The sequence below is a fragment of the Ursus americanus genome, chromosome 23 (genome assembly GCF_024610735.1).
Source record: "Ursus americanus isolate L20-20 chromosome 23, mUrsAme1.1.p, whole genome shotgun sequence".
Classification (NCBI taxonomy): domain Eukaryota; kingdom Metazoa; phylum Chordata; class Mammalia; order Carnivora; family Ursidae; genus Ursus; species Ursus americanus.
In genome coordinates this window covers 38,272,520-38,298,077 of record NC_142149.1, presented here as the reverse complement: position 1 = coordinate 38,298,077, position 25,558 = coordinate 38,272,520, and the positions used below count along the sequence as shown (strand labels likewise).

The following is a 25,558-nucleotide window of genomic DNA, read 5'->3' as shown; positions in this document are numbered from 1 at the left end:
AATAAACACACCCTCATGAAGAGTCCTGAGAATACAAAATTAAAGCAGAACTGAGATGCCATTTCTTACTGATAAGAATGGAAAAAAAAAAGCCTGGTAAAAGTCACTGCAGTTAAAAAAAAAATCAGGGAAAAGAAGTTCACTTACATTGGGGGCTACACAATGTGAATGGTTAATATGTATGATGATTGCAAACATATACACCCTTCAAAAAATAATCTTACTCATGGGAATCCAGTGCCCAGAATGAAGGCATTAGCATAGAAGTATCCAGTGCATAGGATGAAGTATTCCTACATGTATAAGGAAGTCTATTAAAGTTACAGAAGGCTGTGGGAACGTCCAGAAGGGAGTTAACACAGCAGGTCTGAGACCGTGTCCTTAGAAAGGCCTGCTTCCAAGGTTGGCCCTTGGCCAGTGTCTGGGAACCTGACTGGGAAACAGTTTCACATGCTGATATAAAACTTTCCCTAAATGATAAGAGTGGCTCAATGTGGTTACACCGCTTGAGCAAACAGTGGGGTTTATTATGCTGCATACCTGATGTCCTTCGTCGAGTCTGGGATTTGGGCGCATGTTAGGCAGAGAGTGCCTACATAACCAGTCCCCAGCAAAAACTTTGAGCACTGAGTCTCTAATGAGCTCCCCTCGTAGACAACATGTAACATGTGTTGTCACAATTCATTTCTGCAGGAATTTAGCATGTCCTGTGCAACGCCACTGGGAGAGAACTCTTGGAAGCTTGCTCCTGGTTTCCTCTGGATTTTACCCCCTGTGCCTTTTCCCTTTGCTGATTTTGCTTTGCATACTTTTGCTGTAATAAATTTAATTCATGAGCACAACTATATGCTGAGCCCCATGAATCCTTTTAGTGAATCACCAAAACTGGAAGTGATCTTGGGGACCCTCTGACATAGGTGGTGGGAGGAGATGTGGGCAGAGAAGGAAAATGCGGGAAAAAGAATACCAAAATATTATAAAAAAAGAGAAAGGTGCCCATAAGAAATCACCATTTGAACAATGATCTCATTTATATCCTAGTACATATGCTTATCTACACGCACAGAAAGGTATCAGAAAGGATGACCACCACAACGTTAATGGTTCGTTACCTCTGGATGGTGGGACTTTAGGTGATTTTCCATGGTTTCTCTTACACTTTTTGGTATGGTTTGATTTTGTTTTTGCAATAAGTACACCTTAATGTATAATCAGAAAAAAAATAAAGCTATTTTTTTATTTAAAAAGGAAAAATAAAAGTCAATTGTTGGAGATTCTGGTTTAAAATAGCATCTCCTGAGACGCCTGGGTGGCTCAGCTGGTTAAGCGTCTGCCTTTGGCTCAGGTTGTCATCGCAGGGTCCTGGGATCGAGCCCCACATGGGGCTTTCTGCTCAGCAAGGAGTGTCCTTCTCCCTCTTCCACTGCCTGCTTCTCTGCCCACTTGTGCACACTCTCTCTCTGTCAAGTAAATAAAATCCTAAAAAACAATAGGATCTCCTGATGCTGCCTCCCCTAACTTCCTGTTCCATTCCTATAAGGTTATAGAAAAAATAAAAACACACAGTGCATGACACTTAGGTGACTGATGAGCTATTCCCAGAAGCTGAGAGAAACTTCCAATAATTTTTATGGCCTGTGGAGTTGGTTTAAAGAACAAATCAGGAGATCACCGATATCATACCCTAGAGTGGTCTGCCTGAGAATTCAGAGAAAGATCCTTGCTTCCTGCTCCTCTGTTTTACGGTTCCAAAATGCAAGATCCACATCATGGAGCACGCTGGAAGCTCTTCCCCCATGGCATGGGTGACAGCTTTTGTTTTTTTTTTTTTTTAATGATTTTTTATTATATTATGTTAGTCACCATACAGTACAGGGTGACAGCTTTTGAAGTAGTCATCCTCCCTCTTTCACAACCTCCCTTTTCTATGTAGAAATTGTAATTTCTCACCAGCAGAGGCGCTGTAGAGAGGACAGAAAAAGGAAGAACCGTAGTAGGTGTGCACACCTACGATGCAAGAGCTGGCTCACGGGGCTGGGGCCGCCATCTTTGACTAGCAGAGCTGTAGCAGATTAAGTCTGTGGGACACTGTCAACTGTGGAGGAAGTGAACAAGCTGCCTCTGGAGACTGAAGAACAGGATTCTACCAGCCCCCAGGTGGACAGAAAGTGAGTTCAGGGTAGGGCGACTATACAATGTATTACCCATAATTATCCACAGCAAAAGTGACACTTTTGAGGGTGAAAGGGGTACGAGAGACAACAGTCATAAACCAGGACTGTCCCAAACAAACGCAGAGGGATGGTCACTCTCCTTCAGGGCCAAACCCTGAGCCTGAGCCAATTTCTCAAATAGGTATAAAGAAGAACAAAGTGTCAGATCTGCCAAAAGAATAACAACAACAAAACACTGTAAGTACTGAAATAAAAAGAGAGGATATGAATACACAGGAGAACAGATGTATAAAAATAATTTACCATGGCAGACAGAAAAACAGACACCCAACATAAAACAGAACTGAGTAAAAGCAATACAAAAAAAAAAAAAAAAAGCCAGTTAATAGAAGGAAATTGTTTCAGGATGAAACAGAATTTAGTATTCTACTCAGCAAGATTTTCTGAGTTTTAGGTAAAATAAATGAGAGAGCAAAACTTGGAAAAAGGCTGGCAATTGGAAGGGAAGAGAAAACCTTCATTATTTGAACATGATATAACCATTTCCCCAGAAAAACTAACAGAATCAACAAAGGTTGCATTCTGGATACTGATAAACCAACATAAGCCCATATTATTTCTCTGTACCAACACTGGCATGTAGAATAAAAAATTCATAGCAGTAACAAAAACAATAAGATGCCTAGGAGTTAACCATGAATCCATAAGGCCCCTCTAAAACTAAAGGTCAAAGAAATGATTTAAATAAGCCTATTCTCTACTCTTAAGATGATTTAATATTGTAAAATGTTAATTCTTTCAAATTAATCGATAAATTCAATGCAATCTTAATAAAAATTATTGTGGAATTTAATGAACCTAACACACACACATTAACATTTATATTGCAAAACAAAGGTCTATGTGTAGGTTAACCCACCTGCATAAAGAAGAGTAAGAGGATGACTTCTACCATACACTAAGACTACTGCAGTAGAAACTACATGGCATCAATGTAAAAATAGGCAACTGTATAAATAAACCTCCAGAGACAGACTATATACACATGATAACATAGGATAAACGTGGCACCACGAATCAATGGGAAAAGGACACACTGTTCAGCAGATGGTCCTGAGAAAGTGGTTCACCATATAGAATAAAATGAAACCGGATTCCCATGTAAAACCACATATATAGGTAGGTTCTAAATGGATTCAAGACCTAAATGTGGAAGATAAAAGTATACAGCTCAGAGGAGAACACAGAGGCTAGTATCTTTGTGGCCTGGAGACAAGGGAAGCCCTCTTCAACAAAATGTAAGACAAAGAATTGAAGCATCTGGCCATGTCAAAATTAAGGACGCCTGCGTGGCTCAGTTGGTTGGGTGTCCAACTCTTGGTTTTGACTCCGGTTTTGATATCAGGGTCATGAGATTGAGCCCTGTGTCAGGCTCCACACCTGCTTAAAGCTCTCTCTCCTTCTGCCACCCTCTCCCTCTCTAAAGAAAAAAAGAAAAGAAAAGAAAAGAAAAAGAATACATTTAAAATGTCTAATGTGAATAGGTGATTAATGTCCAAAATAATCAAGGAATTCCTGCTAATCAACAAGAAAACGATACCGGCTCCAGGAAAAGAACGGACAAAGGACACAAACTGGCAGTTTACGGAAAGACCCAAAAAGCAAATAAGCATTTAATGAGATGCTCAGGTTCAAGGGTAACCAGAGAAATACAAAGTAAAACCACAGTGAGGTATTATACCTATTAGTCTTGCAAATTTGAGGTGGCGGGGTGCTGCTAGTCAGGATGGCGGCTCATAGTAACTCCGTTAGTGAGCTGGTGCAAAAGGACAGTCCTTTTGGGGAGGAAATGGGCACTACTTACACCAATCAGGTCTACGTACACCATCTGACCCAGCAGCTTTTCTCCTAGTATATATCCCATAGGAAATATACCTCTTGCAGAGGCACAAATTTTTTTCAAAAGATACATACATAATTTTTTAAATATTAAAATGGTTCATATGGAAGACGTGGCGATGGGTATGGTGGATAAAAAGAAAATCATGAGTGAGTGAATGAAGTGAGAAGGGGGCCTCCCTGCACAGAAGAATGATGATTGCCACTATGATCTTATGAGCTTCAGGTCAGCACGTTATGACGGGTGAGCAGTGGGTTTTAAATACGTCGGCAACACTTCTGAATTACAAGATGAAGAAAAGTCCTTTACCCAGTAAGGCTGAGGGAGAAAACCCAGTTAAATACAAGAGACAAAAAGTTGGCTACTTCAGACATCTCCCCAACTTTAAATACCAGAAGATAAAAACGTCTTAAGTTTTGAGGATAGAATAATTTTGAACTCAGGCAGCCAAATAAATTTTCCATGTGTGAAGGCAACAGAAAACATTCTAAGGTAGGTATAGATACAAAGAATATACCGTTGTGAACATTTCCTGAATCAAAGAAAACATCCGGCAAAATTTTAAGAACATAAAAGCAAGACCTGATCCTTATATATAAAATATAAAATTACCTTTTGTAGAAAGAGGACAATCCTTATGAGCATCTGGGCACGGAGCTCCTCCAAGGTAAACAGTGTTCGGGGTGTTCGGATGAAAATTTTGGTCTTCCCATAAGCTACGTCATCCTGAAAACCACAATGTTCAATCAGCTTCTTGACAGCCTCTTTGTCTGAAGGGAGGTCATGGTTGGGCCAGGTGAATTCAGAGATCATCTTGTATCTGCGTGAAAAACAAACAGGGTACAAGTTAAGGGAGAAAAACCTATGGTCTCAATAGATGCAGAAAGACTATTGAATAAATTCGCCTGGTAAGAGATGTAGAAAAAAGACTTTACTAGATAGAACACTCCTTCATGATAAAGACTTACTAAACTAGGGATAGAAGGGTACTTCCCTAATCTGGTACAGGCTAATTTACCAAGAACCTACAGCAAATATCATTCATAAATGGGTAACCTTTACAAATTCTCTTTATGCACAGAAACAAGAGAAGGATGCCTCGATCATGGGTTTTCCAGCCAGCATAGTGAGACCAATAAATAAATAAGCTGGTAGGATTGGGGAAGGAATAAGACTAACATTATTTATGACTCGCTTCAAAGGAAATGAAGCAGATCTTCAGATGAAAGCTATTATCACTAAAATAAAACAAAGCATATAAGATTAATACACAAGAACCAATTGTGTTTCTAGGTGCAAGCAGCCATGTTGGCCTCTCATAAGGCAGCTCGCTACACACCAGCTTCTTCATGAGTGAAAATGAGCAAGACGGAAGTCACAGGGTAATAGCCTCCTTTCAAAAGTGATATTCTATTACTTTTGCCAAATTCCATTTTGCTAGAAGCAAATCACTAGGGCCAGCCCACATTCAAGGGAAGGGGGTGGCAAAAGGCATGAATACTAAGAGGTGGCATCACTGTGACCATCTGAGAAGGCTGCCAACCACAGAACTTTTTCCCCCTAGTGACAAGTTGTTTAATACACATAGCCAAATTCAGTAATTTTTTTCATGTATTACACTGGAATTTTAATCCATACAAGAAAGGCTCTCTTTCCACTCAGGTTACAGAGTAATTCATCTACATGTTCTTCTAGTAGTCAGATATTTTCATTGTTTTCATTTAAATCTTTCATCCATTTGGGGTTTATTTTGGTATACGGTGTGAGGTATGGATCCAATTTTATCTTTTGACAAGTGGCTACCCAGTTGTTCCAACACTATTTACTAAAAAGTCCATCTTCTCCCTGTGATTCAATATGGCATTTTAATCACATACTAACGTTTTCATATGTACTTCAGTGTATTTCTAGACATTCTGGTCTGTTTCATTGCTTGTCTGTCCATCTGTGCATCAGTCCTATGTGGTTTTAATTACAGATGTCTTTTTTTTTTTTTAAGATTTTATTTATTTATTTGAGAGACCATGAGCTAGAGAGAGGGCAGGGGGAGAGGGAGAAGCAGACTCTCCACTGATTGGGGAGCCCAACTCAGGGCTCAATCCCAGGTCCCTGGGATCATGACCCAAGCTGAAGGCAGATGCCACCCAGGTGCCCTGAATCATAGATGTCTTAAGTATATTTTAATATCTGGTGGTCTCTCCTCATCCTTTTCTTTTTAAAAGGTCTTTCTAGCTATTCCTGCCTGCTTATTTTTCTATATGAACTTTAGAATCAATTTGCATCGTTCCAGGGGAAAAGAATCACAAAACAAATAAATCTTGCTGGTATTTTTATTGGGTTCCCACATTAAATTCATTAAATTGATCTATGATGTTGAATCATCCTATTTAAGAACAAGGGATATCTTTCCACTTGCTCAAGTCTACTTTTAGGCCTCCTGGGAGTCTTTACATGGTCTTCGTAGAGCTTCACACATTTCTTGCTGAGGTAATAGATACCTAAGTGGCTTCTGATCCCTTCTTGATGGATCTCTCTTTTCTTAGCTTCCATGACAGCGTGACCTTCCTGATTTCCTTCTGTCTCTCTGGATATTTCTTCTCAATCTCATTTTCTGGCTACAGCTCCTCCATTACTGGACCCTCAAATGTTGGAGTACCCCAAGGCTCCTATCAAGTCCTCTTCTGTGTACGACCTCACCACATCACCTCATCTATTCCATCCACTTTATTTTTCAATTCATGAATTTATTATCCATAGCCCAGCTCTGAGTTCTGAGCTTCAGATGCATATATCCAATGCCTATATAAGTCTTGAGGGCGTCTTACATTTCTCTTTCACTTTCCCCCCTCAGTGCCCTCAGTTACTAAAGCCAGAATCCTGGGAATTGTTATTTGATCCCTTCTCTTCTCTTTCAGTCCTTCTAATTCATCTTCAAATCCTACAAGGTCTACCTCTAAAATACATTTAAAATTCAACTATTCTCATCTGTACTGCCACAAGCCTAATCCAAGCCACCACGAAGCTTACTACAATAGACTCCTGAATTGTTTTTCAGTTCCTCCCCAATCCATTCTGCAAGCTCAGCTGCCACAGGACTTTTCTAGAAAGCCTTACATCATTTTTAACTTTTACTGCTCTCCCCCTTCAGCACTATACTCCAATCACACTGGCCTTCTTTAGGGTCCTGTAACTGTGGTTGTCTCTTTCTTGCTTTAGAGCTTTTGCATATGTTGTTTCCATTGCTTTTTAATCTACTACTTCAAAGGCTGGTTCCTGCTTATTCTTTAGTCTTTTCCTGATCTTCTTTCATCAACCACCAACCCCCATTATTCCACTCTATACATTTAAAAGCCTACTCACTTGCCAGTTGGGAGAGAAACAGAAACTAAATGAAAGAGTTCAAATATGAGGAGAGAGGCAATATCATATGAAAAAAGGAAACGAAATCAGAATCATCCCAGATTAATTTTAAAACTAGAATAAGAGGGGCGCCTGGGTGGTTCAGTTGGTTGAGCGTCTGTCTTTGGTTCAGGGTGTGATCCCAGGGTCCTGGGATTGGGCCCCACATTGGGCTCCCTGCTCAGCAGGGAGTCTGCTTCTCCTTCTCCCTCTGTCTGTACTCTGCCTACTTGTGCTCTCTCTCTGTCAAATAAATAAAATCCTTAAAAAAAAAAAAAAAGAAAAGAAAAGAAAAAAGAAAAAAAGGAAAAAAAGCTAGAGTAAGAGTCAACATTTGGGATATAGTACAGGTAGTCATGGTGGGTTTGAAATTTTCGGCATACTGCAGAAGCCACCACACTGCTCAGCCAAGGTGTTCCTCCTTTCTTCCCGATGGTAAAATGGCAAGACCCCAGTTCTCCCACGAACCAGCATCCTGAACTTGTGAATTAAAAAGCTGAACTCATCGGCTTCCTGACAGCTGGTATTATCTCCCTGAAAGACTTGAGCAGCTTTTAAGGTTATCAGAACATTTAAAACCCTTCTCTCTTTTTTCGATAAAAGAAATGAAAATAAAGAAAAGTGACAAGTAAAAATGTAGGTTCAAACCCAGCTTTAAAAAATCTGCAGAATCTAAAAGCAAAAATTTACAGTGGAAAATGTTACTTTTTCTCTTGCCAGCATCAGAACCATTAGTCTAATTCACAAGCCTATCCCACCCCACGTCCCACTGTTAATTAGTTCAGTAGGTATGATAATAAAATAACATGGCCATCTCTCAATCTGAACAAGTTCGTCTTAGGTAAAGCGGAAGATAAACACAGTCTGCCGAGTAGAAACAGGCTATTTTCCCAGACGCATACCCCACGGCCTCATACAGCACCCTTCCGAGGTGATTCTAGAGAGGACCTAATCTCGACTTACATAATCATCAATTAGATAGACTCAACTTTCCACAGTTCTGTCTTGTAAAGGGTAAGTTAAATATATTTATTGTGATTATTAGTATATGTCCACTGTCTCAACTTCTTTTATATTTTCTTAGGTGTGCTTTCTTGCTGTTGCTTTTTACCATTTTTTTCTTGGATGATGGACTGAGTTTTCTTTATTTCATTTTATTTTCTCCTTTGATTTGAAAACCATCCCTTCCATTGTGAGGCAATGCACTGATGGTAGGCTCAGGAGGCGACTGCCTGAGTTCAAATAGGGTGCCTATTTGCCACTACTTGGCTCTGTGACCTGGGGCAAGTTACTCAAACTTTCAGTGCCTCAGTTTCCTCATCTGCATAAAAACGGGAGGTGCAAATAATGAATCATGGAATACTATGTCAAAAACTAATGATGTACTGTATGGTGACTAGTATAACATAAAAAAAAAAGGGAGGTGCCATCTTTTCATCTGGTTGTCACCTCCAGTGACTTACTACGTACTATACACAGGGCACTCAAAACAGTGCCTGGAATACAGTGAGCAATTCACGTGTTAGCCACTGTTATTATCATTGTCTTAAAATTTTTATATAAATAATAAAAATTTTAATATATAAAAAGTATCTATTTATATGAAAATATGTTTATTTTTTCCTGTCTAGCTAATTATCATCTATATCCTTCCCATAAACAGTACAAAAGTCTTTACTTCTCCATAGTTCTCACTCCAATTTTCATTTTTTTTTAAAGATTTTATTTATTAATTTGACATAGAGAGACAGCCAGCGAGAGAGGGAACACAAGCAGGGGGAGTGGGAGAGGAAGAAGCAGGCTCCTAGTGGAGGAGCCTGATGTGGGGCTTGATCCCAGAACGCTGGGATCACGCCCTGAGCCGAAGGCAGACGCTTAACGACTGCACCACCCAGGCACCCCTCCAATTTTCATTTTTGCTCCAAATTTTTACTAAAGACTTTTTCCCACTTACAGTGGATACATATTTAGACTTAAAAAGTTTCACTGCTTTATTTGTTCAATATTACTTTCTGCATTCCATTTTTCTCTTCTGCATTTATTTTTCCTTTTGCTCTAGAAGATTTTTTCAGAGAATCTCTGAATAGTAAGTTTTTTGAGCCTATATATGTCAGAAAATACTTTTATTGTACTCACGCTCTTGAATGATCATTTGGCATGGAATAAATTCTTCTTTTTAAAGATTTATTTATTTATTTGAGAGAGAGAAAGAGTGTGAGTGGGGGAGGGGCAGAAAAGAGAGAGAGAAAGATCCTCAAGCATACTCCCTGCTGAGCAGGGAGCCTGATGCAGGGCTCTATCCCAGGACCCCAAGATCATGACCTGAGCCAAAATCAAGAGCTGGCCGTTCAACTGACTAAGCCACCCAGGCGCCCCGGCATGGAATAAGATTCTAAGTATAAAGTTCATCCCCTCTCACCGTAAAGATATTGTTGCTTGGTCTATTTGCATCAAATGTTACTACTGAGAGGTCTGATGTTTGTATGATTCTCATTCCCCGGTAGTACTTTGTCATTTCTTGGGAGTTCTAAGTATTTTCCTTTATCTCTAATATTCTAAAAGTGAACATAATGTACTTAATTTTCATTTGTAAAAAATTCACATGCTTTCCACTCAGTGTATTCAATCTGAAGATTTCTTTTTTCGGTTCAGGAAAATTCCTGGCCACTATTTGTTCGAACAGTGCTGCTCCCCTCTTCTCTCTTTCCTTCCCTCTGGGGGCCCCTGTTGAACAGTGTCGGCACTCCTGGATCGACCTGACATACTGCCCGAGCTTCAGTGTCTCCCATCTCTCGTTTTCTTTGTGATGAGATCTGCAAGAACTCTTCGTGAGCCTCCAGGTTACTCATGTGCTTTTTAAAAGAGGTTTACTTTAATTTTTTTTAAATTGTGAAATTTACATACGGTAAAATGCACACATTTAGGTATCCAGTTTAACAAGTTTTGAAAAATGTATACGACCATGAAACTGACACCCGTCAAGATGCAGAACATCTCCACAATCTCAGAGAGCGCCCCCTTCTCCCTTCCCATCAGCTCCCCGACTCCAGAACTGACCACGGTTCTGATTTCTACCTGTTCTTGAACTTCATGTAAGTGGCAGCGTAAAGCACGTATTCTTTGGTGACTCTCCTTTGCCGACATAATGCGCTGTTCATTCTTGTTGCTGTATCAGCCGTTCATCCCCTTTAACGCTGGTCAGCAGCCACTGTGTGATTACACGACATGCTGCTGACTCGTTCGCCTACTGATGGACAATGTGCTCTTCGGTTGTGTTTAATCTGATCTTCATTTTCCAAATCTCTAATTATTCTTCCCAATAATTACCTGTTCTTGTTTCTGACTTCATATTTCTATTCTAGGACCATAATTCTCTCCTTTATCTCTCTGAAAATATTAAATAGGCTTATTCCAAAGCCATTTACTCCTTGTTCTGGTTCCTTGGCGGGGGTAAGTTTTGGCATCTGTTGGGCTTACTGTCTCTTCTTCATGGTCTGGTCTTTCTCAGACGTTTGACTGTTATCTTGTCTACATCCACAGATTCCTTCTGTGTACATCTTGAAACTCAAACCCCTTGATTCCACAGTGTGGCTGTGCATTTTCTTGGTTTTAAAGATACATAATTTATATTATTTGGGGATGTTCTTGGAGTAGAAATGGATTTAACCTTATGCCACTAAGACCACCATATTTGAAATTCATAGGTTCCTTTGAACCCTTTCTACTGTATTTTTATGTGTGTATTAGAAAACATATTCCAATCCTTATAGCGTGTCTCGCATGCCAAGAAACAAACACACCAAAACTTCCTGAGTTGAGTGTAAATGATATGGATGCACTTACAAAACTCCTTGTCTCCTCCAAGTCAGGCTTGCTTACGGTTCTCTTACCCCAGCTACTCTCCGTGGCTCCCCTTTGTCTCAATATAAAATGTTTTCCGTTCAGCCCCATCCTATAGTTATGCAGTCCCACTGTGCTCATTCCAATATTTAATGTCTGCGGATTTTTAAGGGTGATAACAAAAACCCCAATTCTGTGACCGAGCAACTGCTAGAATTCTAAGCGTAATAACAACGGTCTAGCAATCTTTCTAACATAATTTGACACTGTTTGAAATCAAGACTCAGAATAAAAACATCTCTACTCATGGAAACATTCCAACTCTACAGCCTCAATAAGCAAATGAAAAATCAAATCCAAAGGACAGTGTGATTTCAATAAGGAAAATGGCCAGTTTTGCGCATAATCTTTTGATCAGTGTAAAATGAGGTTCGAATTTTCCAGGCTACTGCACTTTATTCATTTTAAGAGTCTCCATTTAGTGCAATCCCTCTCAGTTCTGTGCAAAAGTAGCTGAACACCGGTGGAGAAAACCAATGATGCTGGTGTTATCACTATCCATCGATAACCTCCCATCTCACACAGACCCTCGGATCTTCCTGACGGCAATCTACCGTACAAATCTGTGCTTTCCCACTCTCCAAAATGAGTATTCCCACTTCCCCTCAAACCTCCCACACCACCTCTCCTTCTCCCCACTCCCCCTCTCTTGGCCTTGCCTCATGCTTGGTTAAGAAAACAGAAGCAATCAGATCGGAACATCATCTTTGCCATCTGCCGACCTTTGAGCCTTTCTGCATCTATATTCGTATTCTCTGCCTTTTGTCCTGTTGCTATGGGGGAAGTGTCCCTGCTGCTACCTAACGATGACAAACCTTCCACCTGTGCGTGGGATTCCAAGCCTTGTCTTCTCAAGGATATTACGATGATGACGATGACCTCCCTTGGTCCTGCCCCACTGGGTTCTCCCTCTGTTCTGAATAAGCCCTACCAGCATACGTTTCCTAGTGTCTCGTGACCTCACATTGTGCTCCTGCTTCCATTCTTCCCTGCCCTTGTTCACAGTACAAATTCCTGCGTTGTCTACAGGCATCCAGCTTCTCACTTCACTTCCCAACCTGTTCAAATCGGGTTCTGCCCAGCCCTTTCTGCCTTGGCCTCTATGTTGCCAGATCTAATGCTGAAGTTTCTGCCTTTGTCTTACTTGACTGCACAGCAATGTGTGATATGGTAACTACACTTTTCTCCTTGAAATGCCATCTTCTCTTGGCTTCTGTGACATTAACCCTCTTCCAGTATCTCCTCTATCTCACTAGTGGCTCCTTTCCTTCTCTTTGGTGGTTCCTTCATGTCAGATCACAAACCTCAATGTTTGAATGGACCTCCTTCTGTTCTCTATCCAGTTCTAAGACTTTATATGTCATCTCTAGACTAATGACTCCAGCATCTCTATTTCCAACCTGCGCTTCTTTCTGGAACTCCCGATATGTGTATTTAATAGCTCTCTTAATATTTCTACCTAGATTTTTAGTAGCCATTTCAAACCTAAAGTCAAGAGACAAATCTTGATTCCATCCTTGGCCCTGTTCATGACCTCTTCCTCAAGCTTCTCTTACCCAGTCTTATCCCAGCAAATGGTATATGCTTACCTATGCCAAAATCTAATTGTGATCTTTCACTCCTTTCTCTGTTCCTCTGTTATCTAGCCAATCCATGAGCAAGCCTGGTCAACCTTCCCCTAGAACATCCCAAATCTATCCGCTACCCTTAGATCTATAATCGCCTCTTGTTCAAGGCACGAGCAAACCCCCTCTCCCAGGCTCCTGCAGTAACATCCCTAAATGTCTCCCTGCTTCCTACCCACACAGCAGCCATGGTGTCTCCTCAAACAGCCATAAGAATAGGTTGCTCCCTGCTTAAAATCCACCAATGGGTTCCTGCCAGATTTAGCCAAAATCTAAACTGTTTAGTCTGGATTATAAAACTCCACATGATCTGGCCCCTGTCCACCTCTCTGATCTCATCTCACACCCCTGCCCTGTCACTGAGCAGCCCTCAACCACAGGGCTACGCTTGCTACCTAACACACCACACTTACTACCACAACAGAGCCTCTCCCTCACTGTTCCCTCTGCCCCACCTGCTGTTCCCTCTGATGTTCGCATGGCTGGCTCCTTCCTGCCATTATTATCTCCTTAGAGACTCTTCTGAGCACCCAAAATTTTATCTATCTATTTATTCATATTCTGTGGAATCTGTAGTCTAGAACACAGGAAATGTTCAATAAATATTTTTAGATAAATGAACAGATGGAATTTAAAGGAACTTTATGAGTCCCAGTTGCCAACTATCATTATCGTTACTAACAATAAATAACAGCAGCAATGATATCTTACATATATTGAATGACTGCTATATGCCAGGTTCCGTTCTAACTACTTTATATACATATGCATAACCTCATTTAATTCTCCAGCAATCCCAAAAAGTAGTTACTATTATCATCCCCCTTTTTAACACATGAGGAAAACAGAGGCATGGGAAGATAACGTAATTTGCCCATGGTCAAAATGCCGAGATATGGCAAAGCCAGGATTCAAACCACGTAGACTAGCTGCACACTCTCCATGACTAGCTGCTTAATATTTTGTTATTATGATAATTCCTAGTGTCAGTAAGGACAAGCAGCATTAATTGAACATCTATTATGTGTCAGGCACCTAGGTTTTTTACTTAGGTTAACTGAATCCTCACAACAACAGCCTTACGAGGTAGTGTTGTTAAACTCATTTTATAGAGGGAGGAACAGAGTCAAAGACGTTAAATTTCTAGCCCACGATCACCGAGCAAATGAGCGGCATCCCCAGGATTCCAACCCAGACTCCGAATCTAGGTTCCGTGTACCGAACTACAATGCCCACATTTCCCCCACAGAATGAATCTCTTCTCATGGTCCATCAAACATAAACTCAGGGAGACTCTTCTGACTGAGAAGGTTTTTCATATTCGCAGTTCCCTCGACTCTTGTTCATTCGACAAACATTGGACTGTTTAGTATATGCTGATGCGCTGTCATACACGGGGAGGACTCCAGACTTGTCGCTATCTGTCAGGGTTCTTTCGTCTGTTCTCACCTGTGAAGAAACTTCTCGTACGTCTGGCGGAAGGCAAAGCCCGCCCGTCGCACCCTCACGTTCTCCACTAGTCCAAGGTACTCTACTTGGTGCCGGCAGCGCTCGTCATCGAATATCTGTGGGGATTTCTTGTCATTGGGTTTGATGCAACGTACATAATACGGCTCCTGGAGAAATAAATCAGCAAATGGTAAGTCTCCCTGGAGAAGAAGCCCAAACGAAGGATGCTAACATGTAATTAGTGTTAATTGTGTCAAATTAAGCTCAGTGCCTCTAATTTCTCAGACATGTATTTGTGAGTAGTCACTCTTTCTCTCCCTTCAAGATGGGGAGTTCTTGTGCATCTAGCTAAAATTTTGTTTTATTATATTTCAGGATTCATCAGGAACTGCAGAAAGGGGATAACACTGAGGAGTAAATGATTGAGATGTGTACGCACTGAGTTTATGTGCGTTTATGGACAGATGGCTAAAAAGGAACAGAAAGAGTAATTTATTAGAAAGAGGCAGGAGCCGTGGTAAAGACGAACTGCCGTGAAGGATGTGAAACGTAAGCATAGCTCGGGCGCCGAGGAAGTGCTCGGTGAGCGTCAGCGGCCATCACGGCCGCCATCGTCAGCATCATCACCGTCAGCATCATCACCGTAGTTTGTGCTTTTGAAAAAAGAGATTAAAATTTTAAGTAGAGAAGTTACAAAACCTCCTGCAGGTGTCACTGACTCTAAGAAAGAGCCTACCCAGAAACCCCTCCCTCTGCCAATTACGTTTTGTACCATGCAGTAGATCATAACTCCTTTTAAGTAGAAAACTGTGCTGGCACAGATAGATCCTGGTTTGCTGAAGGTAACAAATCCTCCCTGGATGAATCAAGGTCAAATGTATCCTACTTACCAGAGCAGAGAGTTCCTTCCCCTTCTCTGATCTATTGCCTATCAGACACACAGATGCACTTTCATTAAGGGACAGAATCCTCTGTAGATAATTAGGCAATTCTGAGCTCTACTGAGGGCTGGAGATAAAAAGTAGGAAAGGGTTTAAGGAGTACGAGAGATCTGAAGAGCATGAAGTTACTTGCATTCTGTAGAGTGAGTTTTCAACATCCACACAGGACTCTCCAAGTACAGATTTATCATGCTGCCTTCCGTGATGAACAAAAATGCCACTTTTTTCCTTTTTCTAGGCCCTGCTGTGTTCGTTTCCTAATGCTGCCACCGAGGATTACCACTGAAACCGCTTAAAAGCATGAAGTTGAACAAAAATCAAAATGGCTGCACTAATGCTTCAGCGAAGCTCTATTCTGAAGTAACCGTTTTCCTCTCTTTCGCCAAGCTCCCCTCCTCCCTTCTTAGCCTTTTGTTTCAGGAACCCGGTACCACCCTCAAGACGTGATGAAGGAGGCTGGCAGCACCTACACAATTCTGGCCAAAACCGGCTAGATCCTGTAAGTCCCCATAAACCACCCCAGCCCCTTCCCTCCCAAAGGGCCTGCAGTTTTTGAAGGCCATGGCCTGTGTGGTCTCCTTTGCCCCCAAAGCAATAAAGCTCTGGTTCCTCTATATCCCAAACTCTGTCTTTGCCTTATCTTTTGGGTCCGAAGTGCGGAGGTCGGTTTTCTACAACACCACAAATTTAGTGGCTTAAACCAACACAAATTTATTCTCACAGAACTCTGGAGGTCAGCAGGTTGAGACGGGTCTCAATGGGCTAAAACTCCAGGTGTCAGCAGGGCTCTTATCTTCTAGACACTCTAAGAGAGACCCCACTTTCTTATCTTTTCCAGCTTCTAGAGGCTGCCCACCATTCCTTGGCCTGTGGCCTCCTTCCATCTTGAAAGCCAGTAATGGCCTGTTAAGTCTTTCAAATGATACTATCTCCCTGGTTCTGACTCTTCTGCGTTCCTCTTTCCCTTTGAAGAACTCTTAAATTTACAAAGGGCCTACCTGGATAATGCAGGATAATCTCTTTAAGTTCAGAAATCAGCAATCTTTTTTTTAAATAATAATATATTTTTTATTATATTATGTTAGTCACCATACAGTACATCCCTGGTTTTTGATGTAAAGTTCAATGATTCATTAGTTGTGTATAACACCCAGTGCTCCATGCAATACGTGCCCTCCTTACTACCCATCACCAGCCTATCCCATTCCCCACCCACCTCCCCTCTGAAGCCCTCAGTTTGTTTCTCAGAGTCAAAGAAAGGGGGGGTAATCAGAAGGGGGAATGAAGCGCGAGAGACTATGGACTCTGAGAAATCAGCAATCTTAACTCCATCTGCAACCTTCATTCCACCTTGCCATGCAACATAACATGTTTACAGGTTCTGGGGATTAGGGCACGGATGACCTTGGGGGGTGGGCTGTGGTATAATAATAATAATAATAATAATAATAATAATAATAATAATATCATCCTTAATCTCTCTTTCTTTCTCTCTGGACTTTGTCACAGGTTCCTAGCATAGAACTTCTAAAACCTTTGGGATTTCTTCAGTGGTAAGTGTGTCTTTGTTATGCTACTGAGGTGACTCCTGCCAGCTCCCAGATAGTTTCGGGATGGGGGGTGGACATCACAGTTTCAGCAGCCTGACCTGCACAGAGGGAAGGCTGGAGGTTGAGTCCAATCATGGGCTAATGATTTAATCAATCATGGTTATGTAATAAAACCCTTATTTAAAAAAAACTCAGACATTGAGGCTCCAAGGAGCTTTTTGGTTTGTGAACACATCAATGTACAGGGAGGGTGATGGACCCTGTCTCCATGGGGACAGAAGCTCTTGCTCTCCAGATGTCCAGACCTTCCAGACCTTGTCACTGTGCGCATCTCTTCATCTGGCTGTTCCAGGTGGTTAGTATCAGAATTGAACTGAATTGCAGGACATGCCGTCAGTGTGAGAGAACCAGTGTTGAAATGCAGAGGCCATTATTCTGCCTAGCACACCTGCCTTTTTTCATCACAGTGTGGCAGCTTTAGAGACAGGACCACAATATTTCGCTGCACTCCCCAACAAGAGGTGAATTTTCCACCCCGCTGCTGGGATCGGGCTGGCCTTGTGACTTGTCTTAACCAAAAGAATATGGCAGAAGTGATATTGGGTTACTCGTGGAGACTCAGCCTTGAGACACTTTGAACTTTTGGAACACTTCTTCCATCACGTGAAGAAACCCAAGACTAAAAACCATATGAAGAAAGAGGCCAAGTTATCCAGTCATTCAGCCATGGCATCTGGGGAGCCATTTTAGACCATCCAGCCTTGGCTGACTACCCACCTGGTGAGCCCTAGTGAAACCAGCCGGATTGGCTAGTCAACCCACCAAATCATGAGACACAATAAATTGCTGTTGTTCCAGGGACTACATTTTAGGGCAATTTATTATGAATTAACAGACAACTGATACTTCTTCCCTATTCTGGAACACCAATCCCTGGCTTAGGTATGAAGCAGAGATTTGATATTATGAGAAAGTACAAGCAGAACCTTGCTTTAGAAAACAGGGAGGGGTGACCACATGTTCATGAATCTCTAATGGTTTTCAAATGGAAGATTTATATAGGGGAAGATTTATATCGCTTTTTAAAAGTTTAAATAAATTTAAAACAAACTTAATGGGATGGGGAAGGGAGGGAGGGGACACTATTAACTTGAGGATTTTCTGCGAGCTTCCTCGGATACAGGACCGTTACTGCTTGCAGAGTAAGCTGAGAGAAGTGTCACTGAGCACAGCAAATACCGAAATGCTACAAGACCTATCTGTACGCTTTGGCAGTGGTGCAACAGAGTAAGCAGCACACGGAATCAGGAGACTTGGGTGTTCGTTGTCTCTTCTCTTAACTAGCTATGATAAAGTCTCTCTGGACCTAATACCCTAATTTATGACAAGAGGGTATTAGGGCTTACACTTTAGTAATGACAGACTAGGTAATTTAAACCAACACCCATGCTGGGGACATCTAGGATAGACAATTAAAATATACAAAAAACACCTGCTTAAAGACAGTGGAGAATTAAATTATGGGACCAGAATCTACGAGGAGGAGGATGCCATGGAGCTTCCAGGTTTGAGGCCTCCTTTTCCCCAGGGGAATTTGCCAACTCCAGAGGAAGTGGACGGGATCTAGTAGAGGTTTGATAGCCTCATAGGGCTAATGGGAAAGAGATCAGAGAATAGGGACTGAAGAGGAGGTCATGGGTAAACCCCTCTCACTTTGGGATCCAAAAAGACCACCACTAGCAATGAGGGTGAGTCAGAAGTAGGCAGTCCCTCACAGGGACTTGAAATGGGAATAGCTGATTTGAAATACTAGTGCTCTTAGCTGCCTAAAGGAGCAAAGGTAAATCTTTAGTGGAGAAAGATTACGTAAACTTGGGTCTCCAGTTATTTCTATAAATAATTTTGCCAATATAACATTGCGAGCAAAATAAAAATTAACCACTTATATAAGGAACCAAGATAATGAGAACTGGCAAGAGCAAAACATACAAAATAAACAGACCTGCAGGGATTCAGATAATTGGAGTTATCAGACAGAGACATTAAAATAACTATGCTTACTGTGCTCAAGAGGACAAAAGGCAATATTGAGAATTTTTTAGAGAACCAGAAATTATAAAAATGAACTGAATCAAATGCATAACCTCGGACTGAAAAATACAATGATAGAAATTGAGAAGTCAGTGGATCAGTTTTTGAATGTATGCGTGGGAAGAAATTTCCCAGAATGAAGCACAGAGAGACAAAAAGATGGAAACCAAAGAGAGATTAAGAGACATAACAGATACAGTGAGATGGTCTGAGTAACTCAAATCCTAAAGGAGAGGAGACAGAAGGGGCAGAAGCAGTATTTGAGAGCTAATAGCCAAGAACTTTGCAAAATTGATGAAAAACAATCAAACTGTGACAAATTGAAGAAGTCCCACAAATTATGAGCAGGATTTAAAAAAAAATTCTACCCCTAGGAATGTTGCAGTAAAACTTATGAATACCAAAGGAAAGCAGCCAGAGAAGAAAAGATCCGTTACCTCAGGAGCAAGACAGAGACTGATGGCTGACTTCTCACAAGAAATGATGGAATCCAGAAGACAAAGGAATATTACCTTTGAAGTACAGAAAGAACTGCCAATGTAGAATTTTACAGCCAGAAAAATAGTCTTCACAAATGAAAACAGTACACAATATTTTCAGATGAATAAAACCAGGATGAATTTCAGGCATAAGAAAAATGGTCCCAGATGAAGGTCAGTGATACAGAAAGAGGAAAAAGGAAGTGATAAATGAGTAAATCTAAACAGATACGGACTATATGAAGTAGTAACGATGATGATGTCATCATTTTGCTGTCCACACACACACACACACACACACGCACACACACACAATTACAATACATGATCAAAATAGCATAGAAATTGAGAGGAAAGCAAATGGAATTATAGCATTTTATGGATCCCCCCTCTGCTAAAAAAAAAAAAAATGTTTTATGGACCTTGCATCTTCCAGGAAGGAGGTAAAAGTACCAAAAAATATTAGATTTCTATACTGAAGAATGGAAGTATAATCAATCAAATAACCACCAAAACAATATTATGATATAAATCCTCCAAAATAAGAGAGTGAATAATAAAAAATGATTGCAACAACGAGTGGCAGGGGTCAGAGGGTCACATTCTGACTCAAAAGACTCACAGGCCACATTTGGAATGTGTCTACTCAGGACAAAGACATGGCTTGCCAAGAGAAGTGTCACAGCCCTTGCAGCTGTCCACACAGCAGTCAGGAGACAGCTTAGGGGCAAAGAGATATGATCCACATTGGAAGAGTATGGAAAATGCCCTTGGTTTAAAAGCCTCATGCCCCATAGTATCCAATATCCCTTAAAATAGGTCTGAAGATAATAGTGACCAGGGTCCTCAAAAGGGACATGTTTGATACATGAGTTCCCGTACTCAGGAAGCCCAAACATGTCATCCCCATAAGACATTTCTTATTCTCCCAGTAGAGATGCAATTTACAAACAGGGGTAATTTTTATCATAAGCCATACTGCATAGTAATACTGTCGATATACATCTTACTGGGTTAGTGGGAACAGAGGTAGAAATTTGAGGTTTACTTGTCAAGCAGAAGGAACAGAATTTTGTTTACCTTTTGCCCACAATGACCAATCGAAAAGAAGGTTAGAAAGGAAAGAAAAAGAAATACAGAAGTGTCAAATAGGAAGCACTAATGAGATAGTCAATTCAAATGCAACATATAGAAACTACAATAAAAGCAACGTAGAGTAATGGGCTAAATGATATATTCAAAAGACAAAGATTGTCAGCTTGCATAAAAAACCAAATCTTACTACACACTACTTACAAGGCACATACCTGAAACATAAGGATATGGAAAGGTTGAAAGTACAGGGTGGAAAAAGATACACTATGCAAACCCTGGTCACAAGAGAAGGTGGTGTAACTATTTTATTCATGCGGAGCTGAAGGCAAAGCAGTACAGAAATACGGAGGCATTTCATAATGATAAATAGCTCAAACACTAGGAAGAAATAATAGTTCTAATTTGAATAAGCCTAAATAAATTCTTAAAATACCTAAAGCAAAAACAGAAGGTACAACAAGGAAAAGTAGACAAATTCAGAATCACAGTAGATTTTGTCACATTTTGGCACTGACAAAACAAAGACGTTCGTAAGAAGGCAGAAAAATCGGACAACGTGAGTAGCAGACTTGACCTGATGGATGTGTATAGAGTAGAATGCAAATTATTTTTATAAACATAAACAAAACATATACATAAAGAAAATTTAACAAATTTCTAAGGATTGAAATCACACAAAGTACGTCCCCTGAACAAATGAGATTAAGCTAGAAATCAAGAGCAAAAAGATAATTAGAAAATCTTATTGGTTTGGAGATTAAGAAAAATAATTCTAAAGGACCTTTGGGTCAAAAAGAAAATTACAGCGTAAATTTAGACATACTCGGCACTCGATAGTTCATACAATTACGTGGGCAAAGCAATCTTTGTATAAGGTATCATTTGACTAGTATAAGTAACTTTACTCAACAGAAACCAGTTAAATTAAATTTTACCAATATTAACTGATTTGCACAGGAAGTATGAACACTGGATTGGACGCTAATGACCAAGTAAGGGCTGGGGGAATGCCCTTCTATCCTGTTTAGTAATATAAAATCTTCAGTTAAGGAATCCAGTGGAAATACTTCCTCTATATTTAATCAGCATTCTGTCTCAATTTATAAATGCCACCTCCTCTCTCATTTATAAATATCCAGACTGACTCAGCTTAAGAAATCCTAAATTTGACAAATTCAAGTGTCTTGTAAAAGTTAAACTGCAAAAGATAATACGGATCTCATTCTCTTGCACGTTTTAACCTGTTTCTCCCTATATTTTATGGAAAACATTATTTGTGAAAGTACACCAATTGCTACATGTGGTAGCCAGAAGACACTGTATTTAGACATTCACCCATTTAACTTGCTTGGAACACTGCCAAATAGAGTCACAGGACAGATTCAAGTTCATTTAATAATTCACTGACCATCTGTTTAGGGTGTGCTTTATTAGATATGAAGAGGTATATAAAAATAGAACGCACTCCCTATGTTGAAAAGACCGAGAATCTGGGTGGAGAGACAAGGCACGCATTAACACACTGTGTAGACTCTGAAACGAGGTGAGGAGTCAGGACTTCCACTTCTGGTGGTGGAGGACTAAGCAATACCATCAACCTTCCTGGTAACTTCACTAGGGAAAGCGCTAGACAGATATGGGGTGGGGGAGAATCTTAAATGCGTCAAAGAGCTAAGAAGATAACCGAGATAAGAATAAGACTAAAATCCAAAGGGGTGAGGCTACCCTTCAGGGCTGCTTTTGTCTGGACAGACAGGCTTGTGGGGCCAGGGGGCTGCAGGCTGGAACCCAAGGCCGTGGAGAAGGGGCAGTGGTCTGCAATCCTGAAGAGCTAACCCTGGGACTCCAAGAGGAATGGAAAACAACTTGGCCCACCGTGAAGCTACTCCGGGTCCTGAACTTGGATTGAGGTGATCCCAGATTGTCAGAATTTGTCTGATACATCTTTTAAAACTTAGACTTTCAACTCTCCTGGATTCTTTGTCTTTGATTTGATTCGACAATTTTTATCCATTTTTACATTCAATGTAATCAGCAGTATGCTTGGGTTTCTTTCTACCATCTTAATTTGTCCTGACTTTCCTATGTTCTTTTGTCTCCTCTTTCCTATGATTTTTAGAATGGATTATTGGCTTCTCATTCTGGCTCTGCCTCCTCTGCCCCCAAACTGCCCCAACTAGTTTAGAAGTTAAAAACTCATTTCTATGGGGCGCCTGGGTGGCACAGTGGTTAAGCGTCTGCCTTCGGCTCAGGGCGTGATCCCGGCATTATGGGATCGAGCCCCACATCAGGCTCCTCCGCTATGAGCCTGCTTCTTCCTCTCCCACTCCCCCTGCTTGTGTTCCCTCTCTCGCTGGCTGTCTCTATCTCTGTCAAATAAATAAATAAAATCTTTAAAAAAAATAAAACCTCATTTCTAATCTTTTTTTAATAATAATTTTTTATTACATTATGTTAGTCACCATACAGTACATCCCTAGTTTTTGATGTAAAGTTCCATGATTCATTACTTGCGTATAACACCCAGTGCACCATGCAATACGTGGCCTCCTTAATACCCATCACCGGCCTATCCCATTCCCCCATTTCTATTCTTTTCATGCTCCATGAGGACATTTAATCTGCACTTGTGTGCCATCAGGGTTATAAGCTAAGCAATACTTTTATTATTTTACTGAACCAAGGATCTTAAACACCTGGATTATAATCACCCACCCTTCCAGTTTATATGCTATTGTTGTGCTATTTAATTCTAATCTGTATTTTTAATCTAATAAAATATTATTTTACAGTTTATTTATACACATCCACCTTTACCAACCTCTTTGTCCTTCTTTTATTTTATGTACTCTTCCTCTGGCCTGATGTATATATCCTTTAGAATTTCCTCTAGGGTGCTTTTAACTCTTTTTACTTTTTGAGAAAGATTCTTTATTGTGTCTTTGTTCTTTTTTTTTTTTTTTCCCTTAAGTAGGCTCCACAGGCAGTGCAGAGCCCAGCGTAAGGGCTCGAACTCACGAGTCTGAGACCAAGACCTGAGATCAAGTGCCAGATGCTTAACCAACTGAGCCACCCAGATGCCCCTACTGTGTCTATGTTCTTGAAACATATATACTCTTGGTACAGAATTTTGGTTTACAGCTCTTTTCTCTCAGCCTCTTATTCTTTTAAGCAAATCTGCTTTTAATGCATTTGCTTAGTCTTTGATGTTCTGGGATTTCACAATGTGCTTAAGTGCAGATTTCTTGTAAATTTTCCAGGTTGGGATATAGCAGACTTCCTGAGTCCACAGAGTGTTATCTTTCATCACTGTTGAAATTCTCAGCAATATATCTTCCAATATTGCTCTGCCCATCCTCTCCTTTCCTTGGGTAACTCTGATTAGATGTGCATTAGACCTTTTTCATTTTCATTTTACCTTTCATGTCTCTTAATAGTGTCTCCTTTTGTTTAATTTCTACTTAAGAATCATGGATAATTTCCTTTATTCTTTCTTTCATTTTTCTATTCTCTCTTCAGTTTTGTCTAAACTGATGCTAAACCTATCTTTTTCTTTAGTTTTTATTTCTATCAATTGCCTAGTTACTTGCTCTTTCTCACATTTTTAGGCCTTTGATTTCTTAAAACATATTAAACATTCTTATGTTCTGTTTCTAATAATTCTACTCTAAGAAGTTTTCATGACTCTGAATCTGGCTTAGTCTGACTCTTGCACATTGTACTTTGTTTATGTGTGTAGGAATTCTTTTTTTTTTTTTTTAAAGATTTTATTTATTTATTTGACGGAGATAGAGACAGCCAGCGAGAGAGGGAGCACAAGCAGGGGGAGTGGGAGAGGAAGAAGCAGGCTCATAGCGGAGGAGCCTGATGTGGGGCTCGATCCCATAACGCTGGGATCACGCCCTGAGCCGAAGGCAGACGCTTAACCGCTGTGCCACCCAGGCGCCCCATGTGTGTAGGAATTCTTAATGGGAAACCGTTATTTTCATGAAAACGTTATCTGTGGAAATTCTTTAAGATCTGGTATGAAGGTGGTTTCTTCATGGAAAAAAACTGTGTTTGCTTCTATCAGATACCTGGGGATAATACCAGGCCTGGGCCACTTTAAACTAAATTGTTGACTTAAGCTTTTTAGACCACCCAGGTGGTGTGAATTTGGACTGAAAACCTCATAAAAACTGGCTTATGGTTACAAATTCTCAAGGAATGTTGACCCCCCGCCTTGGCTCCCTGCCAAGGACCAATATAGGCAATTTTTCTTCCAGATAATGAGGGATTATTTCTAGTTCATTCTAGATGTATCCCTCTGAGAATGTGGCCCTTCGGAGACCTATCTGTGTGTAAGTGTGTGTGCACACGTGTGAGTGTGGAATCTCTTATTAGACACACCAGTTTGGCAGGCCCTGGGCTTCACGTGGAGGACCCAGCCTTGAATACCTACACTCACAGTTACCGACTTCAGAAAATCCCCACAGAGACAGCATATTATTTTCCCCCAACTTCTTCTGCCTTCACTCATCCCCTGCCCTGCACATTCCTTACTTTCTTGTTAGTTCATGGCTCCACTTTAAAAATTGCTTTTTATGTTTTACCTAACATTTAGTTTTTTTTCAGTTGGTTTTAGTGGGCACTTTCTTCACCATGTTCCTAGCAAATGCATTACACATATATATTTTTAAGATCCTCCTATGTTCCCAGGTGAAACTGATCTAATTTTATTTTATTTTTATTTATTTTTTTAAAAAGATTTTATTTATTTATTTGACAGAGAGAGACAGCCAGCGAGAGAGGGAACATAAGCAGGGGGAGTGCGAGAGGAAGAAGCAGGCTCCTAGCGAAGGAGCCTGATGTGGGACTCGATTCCAGAACACTGGGATCACGCCCTGAGCCGAAGGCAGATGCTTAACGACTGTGCCACCCAGGCGCCCCTCTAATTTTATTTTCTTGTATTAATC

The 25,558-nt window shown here is 40.6% G+C and overlaps 1 protein-coding gene across 2 annotated transcripts in view; it reads right to left on the bottom strand.

The window, feature by feature from the left end:
* The window catches only part of MYO1D (myosin ID), a 331,053-nt gene that overhangs the window by 183,092 nt on the left and 122,403 nt on the right, over positions 1-25,558 (bottom strand). For both annotated transcript variants that reach the window (XM_045773267.2, XM_087854617.1), the window contains exons 15-16: positions 14,448-14,614; positions 4,687-4,894 (exon numbers count right to left, since the gene is read on the bottom strand). In XM_045773267.2, the coding sequence (XP_045629223.2) occupies positions 4,687-4,894; positions 14,448-14,614 (375 nt within the window). The remainder of the gene's footprint in view (positions 1-4,686; positions 4,895-14,447; positions 14,615-25,558) is intronic.